The sequence below is a fragment of the Rissa tridactyla genome, chromosome 1, assembly GCF_028500815.1.
Source record: "Rissa tridactyla isolate bRisTri1 chromosome 1, bRisTri1.patW.cur.20221130, whole genome shotgun sequence".
In the NCBI taxonomy this organism is placed as follows: domain Eukaryota; kingdom Metazoa; phylum Chordata; class Aves; order Charadriiformes; family Laridae; genus Rissa; species Rissa tridactyla.
This window is the reverse complement of record NC_071466.1, coordinates 164,708,750-164,726,044: the sequence shown is the minus strand read 5'-3', so window position 1 is coordinate 164,726,044 and position 17,295 is coordinate 164,708,750. Positions and strand designations below refer to the sequence as shown.

At 53.3% G+C, this 17,295-nt stretch overlaps 1 protein-coding gene across 2 annotated transcripts; it reads right to left on the bottom strand.

Moving 5' to 3' along the window:
- Positions 1-1,521: 1,521 nt before the first annotated feature.
- Positions 1,522-15,776, bottom strand: SEPTIN3 (septin 3). 2 transcript variants are annotated; one of them, XM_054212608.1, is made up of 10 exons: positions 15,455-15,776; positions 8,188-8,379; positions 7,836-7,964; positions 7,017-7,098; positions 6,504-6,641; positions 6,018-6,135; positions 5,480-5,575; positions 3,417-3,516; positions 2,890-2,941; positions 1,522-1,657 (listed from the first exon to the last, which is right to left on the bottom strand). In XM_054212608.1, exons 1-10 carry the CDS (start codon positions 15,774-15,776, stop codon positions 1,522-1,524), a joined length of 1,365 nt encoding a protein of 454 aa, XP_054068583.1. The 2 variants fall into 2 exon arrangements, with proteins under 2 accessions (XP_054068583.1, XP_054068592.1); XM_054212617.1 differs by lacking the exon at positions 15,455-15,776 and adding an exon at positions 13,809-13,934.
- Positions 15,777-17,295: the final 1,519 nt, after the last annotated feature.

Genomic DNA, 17,295 nt, shown 5'->3' with positions numbered 1-17,295 from the left:
TTTCTACTCCTGGGTCTTTACCTTCCCTCCTTGTCCCCTCCAGGGGAAGGTAAACAAACAGCTTCTCAACCCGACACAAAAGGACATTGATAAGGAAGAGGTGTGAGAGCTGGGACAGGGAGAGGGAGGAAACAGCCTGGAGAAGAGGAAGATTAAAGTACTTGGAGAAATGAAGGAGAGACAGAAGGGGTCAAGAGCAGAAAAAGTGAGATAGGGAAAGAAAGGAAGGAAGCAAGCTATGGAGGGCTAAAAGGGAATGAGGAAAATAGCACAGGAGAGGAGGACATGGAAGCTGGGAGAGCAGCAGGAGGGCAGAGGAGCAGCACAGGCTGAGACTGATGGAGTAGCAAGTGCAGCCTTTTTAGTGTGGAGGAGGTATCTCTTGTGTTCCCACCATTAGTGGAGATCCAGGAAGACACCCTGGCCCAGTGCTTCTCAATCCATGGCTCTTTGCATTCCTCCAAGATCCTGAAGGCCCTGTGCTGAGTAAGGCTGTCCCTGAGGGAGCCCCTGGCAGGGACACCCCGTGGCACTGTCTTCCCTGCGCTCCCACAGCAGAGGGGCCATGTTGTGGGAGAAAAGTTTGGCCAGGACCTGCTCAGTGCTGGTGGAGAGAGACTGCTGCAATGGGGTATGAGGTGGGGTGACTTCAGGACAGCTTGGTCTGATCTGCACAGGATCAAAAGCCTGTGCCACAAGCATGGCTTTTGATCTTAGCGCTGGGCAGGACAAATGCACCCCCTGCAGCAGGAACATATTCTTTTCCTCTGGGTTTTGCTTCTTTTGGAAAATTTGGCTATTTCCCCCAAGCACTTTTATGCTTCTCAAATAGATGTTACAGCCCAAGAATTAATTCTGTCCCCTCACACCAATCACTTCCTCTGAACCCCCAAACATGTCAGTCTGTCACTTCTCCCATCTATCCACTTCCAAGCTGCCATTTCCCCTCGGCAAGCCACAGCAAGAAGTGAGGGTAAAATGCTGGGCCGCCATGCCCTCAGACCAACCAGCTGCCTTCCCACCAACCAAGGACCCAAGAGAAAGCTGTGCTGCCATCACTTGAAGACAACGCATGCACTGACTCCACCATCTCTCCTGGAGTCTCTCCTTGCCATATCTCCAAGTGATAAAAACAGAACCACAGCATGCCCCATACCTCCCACCTCCAAAGCCCTCCTGCCCCCAGAAATCCTTCCCCCCATCCCTATTTCCCCCAGGCAAGACACACAGCTGAGACACAGAAACGAGAGGAAAGAAGATGACGGACAGTCCGCTGTGCAAAAAACAAACCGAGAATGAGGACACTCTGGGAAGGACTGGGGAGACGCCTTTGGTCCCGCTCCGGCACATAGGTAGGCACATGCACACACGCACGCACTCAACGCTTGCATCCTCTCACACACACGGAGGATGTGCCACATGCTTCAGAGGCAGGCCCATGGTAGAGTCAAGGGTAGCAGGGGTGGGTTGTCATATCCAGAGACACCGGGTGACAGCGGCGGGGATGGGGAGATGGGTCATTCACAGGTTACTTTCGTGGTTTTCCTCTGTCTCAACAGTCATGGGGGGCAGCCCTCCATTGTCATTCAGCCGCTTGGCCCTGTAGGTCTCATAGTGGATGTTGTGAGTCACTTCTTTTAGGTCCTGAAGGTGGGTCCTGTGGGGGGCAAAGTGAAGATGGGGTTGGAAAGAAGATGTGATAACTAATATCAGCTCAGTCAGTATTAATCTTCCGATGATCATTTTATTGCCCAAGATAAAGGGAAGATTTCTTCAGTCGGTCTGGCTAATGAGGGTACTTTTCTTTCTGCGTGGATGGCATGGGTGCCATCATACACAACTGAGGGTTGGAGCATCAGCATTCAAGAACACATACACAGGCTGCAGGATATCCCTGGCTGTGCTTGTTGGTGTCCTGCCCCTCTCACACCTGTACCAGTGGGACAGCTACTGGCCATCCTGGTGTGTCAGAGCAGACATGAGCTTATCTCATCTGAAGCATAGGTGAGACAAGGAAACACCATGAGGCTGTGTCAGGTCCACTGCAGATCATAACCTGCAGAACACTGCTGTGAGCATCGTCCCTAACCTCCATAGAAAGCCTGTGGGCTCAGATTGCTATGTGCTTTGTGGTGACCACTTGGTTGGGATGTTCTTACTGGAAGACTTACAGAAAGCACGTCTTCTGCAGAAGGTATTGCAGAGCAAAAAGAGGGCAGTAGTGTGATGTCAAAGCATTGTACCTGGCCAAGTGTCTCAATATCACCATACCCACAGGTGGAACGAGCCACAGGCTTTGAAGTGTGTTTCTCTTATTTTCTTTTTTTTTGGTGGTGTTTTAAAACCTCATCGTGTTCATAGGGAATAGAGGTGACCCTGGATCTGCAGCTCTTCTACAGAATTCGGGGCAGATATCACTTGTGCTGAGACAACTTCATGAAACAGAGTAGAAATAAGACAGGACAATGAAAGCTTTTCACTTCCAGGTCATATGTTCCAGCCCGTCCTTCAACCTGGTAGGACACATAGTCTAGGATGTGGTAGTGGCCTCTTTCTCATTGACTCCAGCCCAGACCCGATGTCAGAACAAATAGAAGTTGTTGCAACCTAATGTCCTTAATGGGATATAAGGGGGGTGGTAGTACCCTGCTTTTCTCCAGGTGTCCAGCTCATACATGAAAACTAGCACCTACTTGTCATAGTGGTCTTGTCACTAAGAGAGGCACTAGAGTATCTACCCCTTAACTCAATCCAATCCTACCCCATATAAGCTTCCACTGCCTGGAATGTACTTTATTTTCCTTTTCATAGGGGCTATTTCACTCTATGAGGGCCTCAGGAAGACTCCCTGCTTGTCAAGACCAAACTGATGCATGACCATGGCCTTACCTGATGACAAAATCTCGAAGTAGGGCAAATTCACAGTGAGTGAGGTTTTCCACTGAAAAGAAAGCAAGCCAGTGTTACATTTGATTTATTCAACAATCCCTTTGTGCTTACAGAGCATGGGAAGGTCATCGCCATGGGGCAAGTTCCAGGTGGGCAGAGCCTGCATACTTCAGAAAGGACAGACAGTTGTGTGAACACCACACCGTCAGGCATTGAGCAGACACGCTGCCAGGTGCTGAGCGGTTACATGTGAACTTTCATTTGGAAACCAAGGCAGTCTCAGGATCTGAGCTTCACACACCATGGTGTTTGGAGTGGCTCTAGCTTCTGCCAGCTGGCAGTAGTGGTACCACATTGACCATGGCAGAACCCTCCCAGACCTATTTGAGAATTCTCCTTTTGCTTGGTTTCAAAAAATTTATCACAAAAGGGATGGGAAGGTAGCCATGGGACCTGTTATCTGGACCCTTGTCTATTACTGGGGCCTGCAGAGATATTTCAGCTCCCAGAAGCAAGGGGGTTTTTACCTTCAATGATTCCCCAAGGTGTTTTCCTGCCCAGGACTCTTTTGCCATTCACTTGGTACTCCTTGTCGCTGCCCACTACTGCGAAGGGCATACTTTCCTGCTGGGGAGAGACATGTGGAGAGACCTATTGAACCCATTCCAGAGAGCAGCACAATCACTGTTCCCCATCGACCTTTCCTCCTCTCAGCTCACCAAACACAAGGCCTTCTCCAAGGGAAGAAGTTCTCCAGAGCAACACTTAACCGACTGTCCTGTTCATCCACCAGCGCTATCACTAGCATTTTGGGCCCTTGCTTTACAGGTGTCCTTGCACCCCCCAAGCTTAGTGGGTAGCTTGCAGCAGTGCCAAGGGCTCTGGAAAGGGGGTCAGAGCTTTTCTACATCCATCTCCAGCATTTCTGAAGACGGAGATGACCAGAGAGAAAGTACCTTGGCATAATCCGGAGAGGGTCTGTTAGCGCAAGGCCGTTCATATGAATAGTTTGCAGTGAGTATTTCTCACAAAGCTTGTAGTGCTTCACCAGAAGAAGGAGAGGACTCAAACTAATCCTCCCCAACAAGACACATGAACATTCAATAAGTTTAATGGCTGAAATGGTTGTGCCGAGGAAGGCCTGAAATGGGAAAGAGGTGCAGCTTCCCTGGGAAGTGGGACAGTAGGTGGGGCTGTTGGGGACCCCAATATCATAGAATCATAGAATCATAGAATCATAGAATCATAGAATCATAGGGTTGGAAGGGACCTCTGGAGATCATCTAAGATATCTCTAAGCACAGGGAGAAACCATTCATTTCTAGAGCACAGGGTGCAGGAGAGCCTGCTATCCATAAGGCTGTGCAGATGTTCATAGATTTGCTCTGCTTTACAGATGTCCCTGGGCCTGGGAAAGGACTGCAGTTACCACAGGAATGGAGATTAGAAGGCAGTTTATTTCTTATGTGTGAGACTATCCAAACCTAGGGTAATGATGCTGAAATGCAGAAAAAATGTGGTGCCCTCCTCAAAACCAGTCACAGTTTGGAGAAGAAGCAAAACCCATCTAGTCTTCTCCAGAATGTGTGATGTATTTTCAAATGGGAAATTATTAATTAAGATGGGGACTGTGGGAATAATTTCTGTCGGGGCTGTGACAGCTGGGGGAGTTGAAAGAGCAAGTGTCAGCTGCAATGCAAGACTCCTGGAGTTTCTTGAGGGCTGACACGGAGGCCAATTTATGTTCATTAATGGCATAGACACAAAAATGATGAGTGGGATAATTAAATGCACTAGCATCACAAGTTCAAGAGGTGTTGTCAGTCCAAAGGCAGACTGGGTTATTATCTGGGAAGATGCAAGTTTGAGGCACAAAGAGCAGCATTTAGGGAATAACATCAAGAATTTCTGCTGTGACTTTGGAGCTCATGAACAAGCAGTGACTGAAGGAGTTGAAGGACCCCATGTGCTAGTCAGTCACAAGTCAGTTGCAGGACACCAGTGTGATACAATTGTTTGAAAAGCACATGTCATCCACGAGCTTAGCAATTCAGATCTCAGAAGAGATGGGGGAGCATGGGGTACCGGCTCCAGTGCTAGATAATCAAATCAAACTGGAGCAGGCACAGAAAAAGGTGACTAGGAGCATGGACTACTGAGGAATGGGAAGCTTATTGAAAGGAGCTTGTCTCCTTTAGCTAACCAGAAGATCAGCAAAGGATAATATCGTGCTCTTTTCAGGTCAAGTTTGGTCAGCAGATAAGGGGGCTGATGGGGCAGTTGTTTGGGACAGAGGCTGGACATCAGTCACACCCCAGGCCCCTTTGGTCCTTGACATTGGCCAGACAGAACATTCAGCAAGAGGAGGTGAAACCTAGTCCTTCCTCACTCAGCCTTCATAGCACCCTGTGGTAACGACAGGGACGAATTAAGCTGAGAAGGAACAATGACAATCCCTTACATACATTGCATCGTTCATTCAGGGACGATGAAGCACTTAAAACCTTCTAGTGACACGTGTCTATTTTACAGTCATTAAACGTGACCAGCCCTCATGCCCCCTTCCCCCCTGTAATAAAATATTTCCTACCCTGATTTTGTCGTTCTCTGTTTTATCCTCCAAGTCTTCATCAAATTCTTTCTGGGGGTAAAACTCGATCCCATTTACTTCCAGCTCTTTGCGCACCTAGGCAGAGAGACATTTTGCAGCACAAAGCAACACAAGCCTGAAGGGAATGCAGGCAAGATGGCCAGGCAAACACATCTGGGACATCCTTCCAGCAGGCAGGGGCTGGAAGGGCTGTCCCCAGGGAACTGTGCAGCAAAGTGAGGACACACGGCAACAATGATGAGTCTTTCTTCCTCAACCTCAGTTACTTGTCTGGCTCTGCAGCTCCCATGACAGAATGTATCATGAGATGTCACAGGGATACGCGCCTTTCTTCCCCCTCTAACAGATGCCCTCAGGGCCATAAACAGCTGCATCTTCAGGACTTACACACCAGCCCAGCGTTGGACTCTGTGCATACCCTGGGGACTGTGCTGCAAACTCAGGAAGGATAACACTCATTTTTCCCTCCTCCAAGCCCGGGCAGGGAAGGATCCCATGCAGGAGAGGAGATACTCACTCTTTGTTTGAATTCAGTCTTCTCCTCCAAGGTCATGGTGTCAGCCTTGGCAATAACTGGGATGATGTTCACTACCTTGCTGAGATGTTTCATGAACTCCAGGTCCAAAGGCCGCAGGCTGCAGCCCAAGAAGGAACAACAACATGGAAAGGGTCACTTTACCCTCCTTGCCTTTCATCCCAGTAATTCTCCCAGTGTCAGGGCATCCGTGAAACCTCCCTTGTACGTACCCCACTTGCTGACACCATGCTTTCCTCTCCTTCTTCCCATCTATCCTGCCCTCTCCCAAAAAACACAGTGGCATTTCTCCTGCCCTTTTTATCCTAGACCCTTTCAAGGCCCGCAGCACCTGAAGCTAAACTAAACAGTGGCCAGCCCCGCAGACGGGATCCCTGGGTCCATCACTGAGATGGAGCAGTGCAGAGAGTATATCTGGCACAGAGGCACCAGGGGCTTGAGGAAGGAGGAGGGACAGTGTGTACATACGAGTGGCCAGTCGGTGAGATGAAGTAGAGGCAGCAGTGCACTCGTGTGTCTGGAATTCGTTTCTTCCTTGCAATATTCACTTCCTCTTTCAAAAATTTTTCATATTGCTCGTTGATGTATTTCTCGATAGGCTCCCAGCTGTTAAGGTGGGAGAGAGAGATGAATAGACAGGTACAAATCTCCTCATGTTCCTGCCTACAGTGTTCCCAGCTCTGACAGCAGCAAAGCAGGCGCAGGCATAAAATATATTCACCACAAGCATCACACCATCAGCAGAGATGTTTAAGAGTTTCTATAACTGGGCACAGAAATAGGCACTCACTATGTAATGTGCCCATATCCCCGAGCATGCACGTAGACCCATGGTGTTCACAATTCCATGTCCTCACTACTGGCCCCCTGAATGCAATAGGATCCCAGACGCTTTCCAGGCCAAGTAGATGAGAGTCACTCCATATACCATACCATATACTTCAGCTCTTTCTGGGACACAAGACCTTGACCAGTTCTCACCAGTTCTCGTTGTTGATCTGGTCCCCGAATCCTGGCGTGTCGATCACTGTCAGCTTCATTTTGACACCACCTTCTTCAATGACTGGGGAAGAAATTGCAAACAATCATATGCCTCCCTGGGGACCTGCTCCACCATGAAACATGTCTCTGTGCCCTACAAGGGAAAAAGAGCACTCTGCCCTCATCACTGTCCAGCAAGCATGACCAGGCCAGGCTGGGTCATGCCTCAACAGTTGTAACCCCCGCTTGCATTTCTGACTCCAAATTTTGGTAATCTCTGCACCAAAGCCACCTCATACCACTCTGCTACAGGAAAATGGATTTGTGCTCAGTCCGTATCCCAGACATATACCTACCTTACACAACCTATCCTCCCCTCCAACACATCACCCTGCATCTGAGATGATGCCCATTACTCTGCACCATTGTAGAAGCTGTGCTGATGCTTTACCATGAGGAGATGTGCTCTACCAGGCTTGGGATGGGACCCACCAATGCAATTTGTATAGATTATTAAGCATCTGCAGGTAAGAATGACTTACGGCAAGGCTTAATCCACACATGCAGACTAATGTCTTGTCAGAAGAAATATCTATAACTGTTTTTCTACACCTCACTTTTGTCTGTGGTATCAGTAGCATTGCTGTTTAAGAAAAGCCTTGGCCGGATCTGAGGCCATCTAAAACTGGTACTTGGCCTTTAGCTTCTCATAGACAAGCTACCTAATGCCAAAGAACTGTTTGCATAGACTACTGGGGTCTTCTGCAAGACTATGCTGAAGCATCAGTATTGCCTCCACCCCAGCAGCCTGGCTCTTACCATGCCCGATGGCTTTGATCTCCACCGTCTTGGGGATCTTCTCCTCCCGGTTCCAGCCTGAAGATTTGCGGCTCACCTGGGATTTGAAGAGGGTGTTCACCAGTGTCGACTTTCCCAGTCCGCTTTGACCTGAGGATCGCAAAGAGGAAGCTCATGACCTCTGACAGCAGGCCCATGGGGCAGAGCTGGGCTGGCAGGGGAAGGGGCTGTAGGTGTCTCCTTGCCTTGTGCAGTCTCTCCTTTCCCACAGAGTCTGCTTTCTCATGCCCTCCCTGAAGGGCTCACCTCCCACCTGGCCTCATGGGACAGCCCCTGGCTGTAGTCCCCAGTACCTCAGCTGGTCCCTGCCTACCTACAACCATGATGTTGAAGTCGAAACCTGTCTTCATGGTTTTCTTGCGCATCTGCTCAATGATGGTGTCAATACCAATGTAGCCCAGCAAGTTGGCATTAATGCCCATGGGTTTCATAGGTACGACTGGTTTTTGTCGCGGCTCTGGGACCAGCTCAGACATGGCTGCTTCGTTTTTGGTCTCCACTGGCCCTGCACAGGGAGAAAGATTGAAAAATCATCATTGAGGTGTAATGAGGATGTTCCTGATGACCTGCCACAGGACCTGAGGGCAACTTTGAGCATCCACTTCAAGGGCTACTGAGGATGACTGAATGGCAAGATTTTAGCAGTAGGGCTCTTCATGGAGGAACATGTATCACTATCTATGTATCACTCTATGTATCACTATTCTATGTATCACTCCAGATGAGGAGGTGGAGAAGTGGCATTCGTTGAGCATGCAACGTATTGATGGCTACCTCCAAACAGCAGGAGAAGACCCAGTGAAGCTGCCTGGGCTCCTAACCGGCTGCCCAAAGCTCTGTGTGTGTCTCCTCATTTTTGTCTCCCAGTTCTCACCAGGATCAGTCTGTGGCCCAGAGGTATACTTACCTTACACAACCTATCCTCCCCTCCAACACATCACCCTGAATCTGAGATGATGCTCATTAAGTGTTTTGCCCCTCCAAGTTTAGCATGAAATTTGCAATGGAACAGACTTTCAAAAATTATCATGTGTCAAATCCTAGCATTGAAAGAGAGTTTAGGATTTACTGTGGGGACTTGCAAGCTCAGCCCTTGCCAGGGGCAGCTGCAGGTTACTGGCGGTGCTGTGCAGGCCGAGTTCCTCAGAAGAAGTCAGCGGTGGAAGTGAAAAGTATGGCCACAACCTCCATGCTTTCCTCCCGCCCATAGATCGATGCTTTTTGTCAAGAAACTAATCCTCGTGATCAGTGAGCTAATCATCTGCACATTTCCCTCCTCTCCTCCCCTCCTCGCTTCTTCCATGTAAAACAAAAGGGCCAAAAGAAAGACCCTGTGGGCTTTCTGACCTCCCTGACTCTTTTTTGGGTGATGGCACACACTGCTGGGGCGGGCCTTGACCATTTATCTCCATCTCTTGCCTCATTAATGAGCAGCGCTCACCCTCTGGGAGGAAACCGGAGGTTGAGAGAGGACAGGGCATGGAAGAAAAGCTGGTAGGGAAGGGAGGTGTGAGGGATGAATCTAGAAAGGAAGATGAAGGGGATGGGAATCAAATACCTTTCATGTACAAACCAGCTGCAAACTAGAGCCTCTCCCACTGTAATTACTTGACTCCCCCATGCTTTGTCTCATTAGATGGTTATTTTTCCAGGACAGGGACAGCATGTGTTTTCCCTTGGTAAGCGCTCCACTTGTTTTGGATGCCACTTCAGTTCAAGTATCTCACACTAAATTATCCCTTTCCATCATTTCAGTGGAGTTTTTTGCTCCTCTCAGCAGAACCCGCTGGCTGCAGAGGAGGATGTGAGCAGCCAGGCAGGCGACTGCCATTTGGTGGGTGACACATGCCTCTTGGAGAGGAGGACGCCTCAGAGGTCACCGGGCTGGGGACACTGATAGCACCAGTCTGGTGTCCCTGTGACAGCTCAGCCGGGCCAGGCAGAGACCAGGGCTGGGGAGATGTCAGAGAGATTTTGTTCAAGGACAAGTTTAGGCTGCAACAGGCTGTATGGCTGGCTGGTGACCCAGCTTACCATTCCCACATCAAAGCTCCTGTGCAGACAGGACTCCTCCTACACAGTGAAAATTTTACATTTTAAATAAACTTTAATATCCCACTATCATGTGCTGAGGGCTGACCTTGCGGAAGGGACACCCTTGGCAGGGAGAAAGGTGCCTCCACCCAGCTCCTTTTACACCTCTTGGGAAGTCATTTATGTTAACACTGGGAGAAGGGATCTTCCCTGCATGCGAGAGGAAGGTAGCACAGCCACCCATGCACAGCACAGTGGGTAACATCTGAAGGTTCTCTTACCACCTCCATTCCACCTTGCCAGCAGGGGAGAGGTCTGCTGAAGGATGGTCCCCCCCTTCCTGCTCTTCCCCATCGAGCATGGGCACTCAGAGCTATCATCATGCTCTCCTGAAGCAGCGAGCAGCACCCTGGGGGCACCAGAGCACAAGACGGACCGTTGGCTTGAGCCAGGTTGGCAATTCGGAGCACCTCGTGCTGCCAGGCAGCTGCCGGAGGAGGCAGCCTGCCGAGCCGAGCGCTTCTCAGCTGCAATCCGCTCTTACACCCGTCACAGCCAGTCTGTGCCTTTCCTGCTGACAAAGCATCCCCTGAGGCTCCTGTTGTCTTTTTCCAGCTTTCTCAAAGCTGCTGCCAGCCAGGAAAGCCCATCTCTCTGGCACAGCATGGAGGGCCAAGCCAGTTGGCTCTCCTGCACCTTGCCCTTTGCTCACCCCCTTGCGGGCTGCCCCACACCACCTGTACCATAGTCGTGTGGCTGTGTCGTGCTCCTCATCCTGCTGCAGCATCCTCCAGTGTGCACCCCACACAGCCCTGCGGGGTCTCACCTACCCCAAAGACATGGAGAAGAGAGAGTGAGACAGGGAATGATGAGGGGACATGGGGCAGGGGGCTGTGGCCCCAGTGAGGCACTTGGCTACCGCAGTAATGGGGCAAATAAACTCTGGAGGTGGACAGGGAACAGGTTGAGATGGGAAGAAAGCCCAGATGAGCAGTTGCATGGGACGGGTGCAGGACCTGCGCCATGCGGGCTGTGACCTCTTTGCTGCCCAGGCAGTAGCTTGTCCTCAGGGAGTCTGTTGCCCTCTCCTTTATTCCTCCAACTCCTTGTTCTTACACTGGGAAGAGGAAGGAGGGAAGTTGCTGGCAGCCAACCTCAAGGCTCACTAAGAGGTTCATAACTCATCCCTCAATCTCACTGAGGGACACTTTGCCCAGAGCTGGCAGTTGTTGATAGCTCTGCTGTGGACATCACAATATGTGGCCGTCCCTTTGCAGGCTTTGCTGCTGGAGCCAGGACCTTGCAGTGGCTGGAGCAGATATTTCAGAGTCAGGTTCCTGAGCATCTATAAGAAGCCCTAAGACCAGGACAAAAGATCTCCAGAAGTCTCCTTAAATATTTTTTGGATTTTAAATCAGCATCATCGCCCTGTGTATTTCGATTTTGGACATTCAAAGTCTTGGGGTAGACAACCTCCCTTTGTCCTCTTGGTCACGTGCCTTCCTCTCTGTGTGTGGGGGTGCCTTCCCACACAGCCTCAGGAAGGGAAGCCCCCATTTTGCAAAGAGGTATCTGAGGGCTCAGCTTTCTGCGCAGGATTTTCGACCTCTTGACTCCCATGGAGGAATCCAAGGAGCCAACTGAGCAGCAGCCTGACGGGGAGGTCAGGGTGTGCAAAACCGGGGCCAGAGCTATGGGAGGCACCTTGAGACAAGAAACGTTGTCTACGTGATCTCCTGGGAACGGCTCTGTTTTACATGCGGTAATGCTAATGCTGCTAGAAAGCCTTATTAGCACTCTGACTGACTGGTCAAGGGGTAGCATTGTGCATCGTAGCCACAGCCTGTAGCCCCTCCACAGCCTGTAGCCCCTCCACAGCCTGTAGCCCCTCCAGCTGTGCCCTGTAATGAATACATGATGGGGCACTACGGCCAGTATAGCGGATAATGAATAGAGGGTTAGCCAAGGTTAACCACTTACATCTGCTGTTTGCATTGCCACCCTTTTCCTTGCTGCTTTGTTCTGTGTGCTAAGTGAAGCTCATTTAAGAGGGCAGTTGCTGGTGACATCTCTGCTGCTGAGTTCCCAATGGGAAGTGGCCAGAGCTGGGCTGCTGGGGCATAATCTCTGGCTCACAGGAGATGCTCCTCTCAGCTCCAGTGCAGCATCTGGGGCTAGGGCAGGCAGGGCCAGAAGGGCAACGGGTGCCTGTAGAGGTCCCAGCTAGCTCCTGCTCCTGACACCCACCAATCCACCCCAAAACCTCTCCCTGGAAGGCCGATGTACGTGGCCAGCAGCAAACACCGCGACTGCAGCGCACCCTTCATATCTGCCTGCCTCTGATGTTTGCAGCAGGTAGCTGGGGACGGAGGTGGCCCTGCAGGTCCCTTAGGGGCTCAGGTAGTGGGGATTAACATCTACTCTGTCCCGATAACCCAGATACAGTCACATCCCCTCCCCCTGCCTTCCCGTCCTTTGTCTGAGTGGCAAGAGGGAGGGAGGGCTGCAAACAGTGGCTTACCACAACCCAGCTTCCAGCAAGGAAAGGCTATTTAACCCCCACGTAACACATGGACGGCCTCGCTGCAGCTCTCCTCCCGTGTGGCATAAGGCCGTCCCACTCTGGCTGGAGGCAGCGATCCACACACACGTCTCACCCTATCCCCTTCCACCGGCACGGCCCCAGATCCACGGTCCCACTCCCTGCAGGCACAGGACGGGGAGGAGTCATGGGTTTGGATCCTGAAGGCAGCTGGCAGGAGTGGGTCCTCGGTGGGTGACACCAGGTCCCTAGGAAGGAAAGCAGGCGGCTGCTTTGGTAGCACAGCCTCCTGGGGCTTCCAGGCATTAGGATCTGGTCCTTGTTTCAGATTCATGGAGGTGCTGGACTGAGCATCCCTCCACTGGAAAAACCCCTTTCCCCGCCATTTCCACAATGACCCCAGGGCGTTTCTCCCAGCTGTGCAGGGCAAAGGCTGAGCCATGCCGGATGCACCACTTGACCTCAGGGTGCAGAACAGAGCCATTCTCCTTATCAGATCTTTTTGCCTGGCCTGAGGACCACCGGGCATTTTGAGTGAGGCAAGGAAACTCATCCCAGCCCTTTGGGCTGCCGCAGCCTTCCCGGCGGCAGCAGCCTTCCTTCCCCTCAGCATTCTGCAGAGGGCTTTGGCAGGAGCCTGGCTCTGCCAGGGCTGCAATGAAAACTAGGGCAGCATGTGCCGAAGCCTCTCTGGAGATGCAGAAGCTGGAGGTGAAGGGGCTGAGCATGATGTCCCCAGTCCAGCCGCTGCAGGGTTAGATACTCGCCTCAGCCCCAGCCGTACCCTTGGTGCCGCTCCCTGGCCGTGCAGTCCTTACCCCATACCCCGGCTCGCCGCCTGGGTGGCTCGGCTGTGTCGCAAGGCGAGAGGATGCTGAGCACCCCTGGACCAGGGTACCCATGTCACCCCAGCTGCCTGTCCCCTGCCCGCCCACCCGCCAGCTCCTGCGCAGATGCCCAGGGAGCAGCACAGGATGTCCCCGCTGCCCCAGCAGCTACTGCCTGTCGCTGGCAAGGGACAAGCCAGTAGCCGAGCAGCTTGTGGGCTTTCCCCAGCCCTGGACCAGCTGGGATTATCTCTTTCTTTCAGAGCAGCCCCTGGTGCCTGCTACTCCCCATCAACACCACAACCAGCCCTGCTCGTTCTCCTTCACGCCAGACTGCTGCCACCAAAAGGAAAAGAAAAAAAAAGAGGAAAGACAAAGCCAGGATGGATTTCCTCCACTGCCCTTCAGGGTTATTCCTCCCCCGTGGCCAGAGCTGTGCGGCATGGGGGCACGGCAGAGGATCCCTGCACAAAAAGCTCCAGCGGTGTCCCTCCAGCATCACCCAACCCTGCCAAGCCCAGAGCATCCTACCTTTGAACATGAAGCTTCCTTTGTCTCCGAATCCTCTCCCAGGGTGGGTTTCCCCCACTTTTCTAGCCTGATGCTGACACGGCGCGGTGGGCTACAAGGCTCCGCTTTTACCTCTCTCTTTCTTCCCTGTGTCCTCTTCTCCCCCCCTCTCCTTCCCCTCCTTCTCCAGTGGCTATTTCAGCGGAGCGGGGATGCTGGTGCTGCTCCTGCTGCCATCGTCATGTGACCTGAATATTAAACATCGCCGCAAAATCTCTCCCCGCGCACCCTCCCCCGGCTCCATCCCAGGCCCCCGCCAGCCTCCTCGCCTGGGTGGGCATGGCGGTGGGGATGGGGGGGCTGCCGCTGATGGACACCCCCGTGTCCCAGAGGGGCCCCCCTTGCACATCACACAGGCCTTTTCTTGCCTCTTTCCCTCCCAATTCCCCAGTGGTTTCAGCATCTCTGCTTGTTTAGGAAGGGGGATATTTAACCCTTTGTGGCTTCGCTCCAGCGGGGCTGAGAAAGGGCGCTCTCTCCCCTTAGGTATTTCCTGGGTTCAGGGGATTTGCAAGGCCTCCTTCTGCTTTCCCGGAGGGAGGAAATGGGGAATGTTTTGGCTCATCAAAAGTGATTTGCCCTTCAGCTCCGTGTGCGGAGGCGTGAGAAACCTTTTCTCCTCCGGCACCGCGATTCCTGGCTGTCAGCCCACGGTGCAGAGGCAGAGTGAGCGCCGTCCCTGGTCTCTGTGTGTGTACATGCATGTGTGCATGTGGCTGCACGTACACGTGTGTACATGCATGTGGGGAGCAGGGAGGGGTCCCATCCACGGGCGATGTTGGGGTGCACAGATCACATCCCTGCCTGCCCTGGCGGGCATCCATGCCTGGTGGTGCCCACCTGCATGTGTGCGGTGGATATGCCCATGCGTGGAGAGCCGTGTGGATGCCCCTGGCTGCCAGTGCCTTTGGAGGGGGATGCTCCTTCCTCTTTCTGTGTTTTCTTCTCCTACAGTTGCGAGCCCCGGCCCCATCACACACCATGGCGCCGCCACGCCGTGCTGGGGCACGAACATCTGGGACTGCTCTAACCTTCTGCTCAGTGGGATGATGGGAGCATCCTTTCAGGGATGTCCCCATGTGTCCCTTCACCACATGGCAGCCCCCTGGGTGGGGTTCAGCTTGCGGGACGCCTGGCAGACTGGACTGGCTTTTGGATGCCTCTTTCTGCAATGCCCCAGGGCAAAAAGGAAACTGCACCCAGTGTGGGTAATGGTCGGAGGGTACCAGAAATCACTGTCGGCACTGAAAAGTTACCCAGGCTAGGCTGAGTGGTCCAACAGGACCTCTGGACAGACAGACAGACAGACAGGCCTCCCAGCACCCACAGCAGCTCCTGACATGGTGCCCGCAGCCGCCCATTTCCCCGCCAGGTGCCGGGCTCACCGCCCCACGGGCTCACCTCCCACCTGCCTTCATCCACCTGCATTCCCGGTGTGGGCCAAGGGGAAATGGCTCCCAGGGTAGGAAGCCCCCATCCTCCGCCATGTCCCCCTGCCGCTCCTGAAGGCCCTCCCCAACACCGAGTCCCATGGTGCCGCCATCGCCGAGGCACCCCTTGGTGCCTCCCTCCCCGCTTCCCAGCCCATCTGGGCAGCAGAGACCCACCGGAACGTGGCAGGGAGCAGGGTACCCCCATCTTCGCCACCGAGGCAGCCTCTGCCCAGCCAGGGCCGTCATGTCGCTGGGGCCCCTCGGCCGCTGCAGGTCGGGGGCGCGGAGGGACGGGGGTGACGGGGGCCGGTCCCCGCAGTCGATCCCAGGGGGGACCCCCAGCAGCCCGGCACAGAGTGACCGAGAAGCAGCTCCGCTTCGTGGGGGTGGTAGGGATGCCAAGGGGGCCATCTCTCCGCGATGAGGGGCCCGGAATGCGGCGGGGGCTGCCCAGGGTGGGCAGACGGCTGCGGTGAGGGGTGACGTCCTCCTCCATGGTGGGTGGCGGTGGGCTGGAGGCTGAGGTGTGAGGGCAGGGGGTGATGGGCTGGGGGGCTCAAGCCTTCCCCGGTGCCGGGGCCACGGTGTCCTGGGACGCAGCCGCCGTCGTCCAGAGGCCTGAGCCCCCGCTGGCAGCCCTGCCCGGGGGGGCCAGCCCGCCTCCGGATGGGACAATGGGGTGCTTGTGGCCTGCCCAGCACCCTCCCACGCCTGGCGCCGCGGCCAGTCCTGGCCCCTGCCCCGGTGCCTTCCTGGCCCCTGCTGCCAGCAGCCCCACGCCACCGGCAGCCCCACAACCATGAGCAGCCCCATGCCAGTGGCAGCCCCACAACCACGGGCAGCCCCACAGCCATGGTCCCCCGCCCCACTCCCATGGCAGGAGGTGGAGGAGCCTGCGCCGCCTACTCCTGAGAACAACGAGAGCAATTTAAAAAAACAATTAAAATCTCTGAATTTTTCAAATGTTTTCCCTTCCTGTCTTCTTTTTTTTTTTTTTCCCCCTCAAATGGCAGATTCTAGTTCAACAATTTATGCCCCACTGAGGAAGTTCAGTGTTCGCTGGTCAGGTGTTCATCCAGGTTGATGCTTCTTTCCCTTATTCTGATTTTCTTCTTCTTCATTATTCTGATTGTTTCTTAATTTTGCCAGCTTTGGGACATTTTCAGGGTCAAGAGGGCGTCTGTTACAGGGAGTCAGCTTGCCGCTCTACACCTTCGTCACTATTAAAGAGACTTTGAAGGGCAACACAATAACCAAGGAGGAAAGGAGAAAGGTGTTTTGGTGGGGTGGGATCAGAATACAAGTGGTTTGGTGGGCAAACAGGAGCAAAGAGAAGGAGAGCCGGGCACCCATAGCACCCACAGCACAGCAGGGGCGATGCTCGCCTGCCTTCTGGTGGCCAGGGCTGGGGGGTGGAGGGGGAACCACCGTCCCGATCCACAGCGAGCCATGGGGAGCGCTGGGGGAAAGCAGGGCTCAGGGTGGTGTAACTAATGAGCAAGAAATCTGCCAAGGGGCGCAGGAGACCTGCATGGTTGAGCAGGGAGCTTCTGAAAAAGCTCAAGTGGAAGAAGGAAGTTTACAGTAAGTGGAAGAATGGACTGACCCCTTGGGTGGATTACAAGAATGCCGCCAGAGCGTGCAAGGATGAAACAAGGAAAGCCAAGGCCACCTTGGAATTAAACCTGGCTAGGGATGTCAAGCTCAACAGGAAGAGCTTCTACAAGTATATTGGAAGCAAAAGGAAGACCAGAGAAGTTGTGGGCCCACTGTTGAATGAGACAGGAGCCATGGTGATGGAGGATGCTGAGAAGGTGGAGTTACTAAATGCCTTCTTTGCTTCAGTCTTTACTGCTCGGCCCAGGCCTCAGGAGTCCCAGGCTTTGGGGAAAGTAATGGGGAAAGAAGACGACTTCCCCTGACTTGAGGAGGATCGAGTGAGGGATCAAGTAGATCAATTAGAGATTCACAAGTCCATGGGCCCCGATGGGATGGACCTGAGAGTGCTGAGGGAG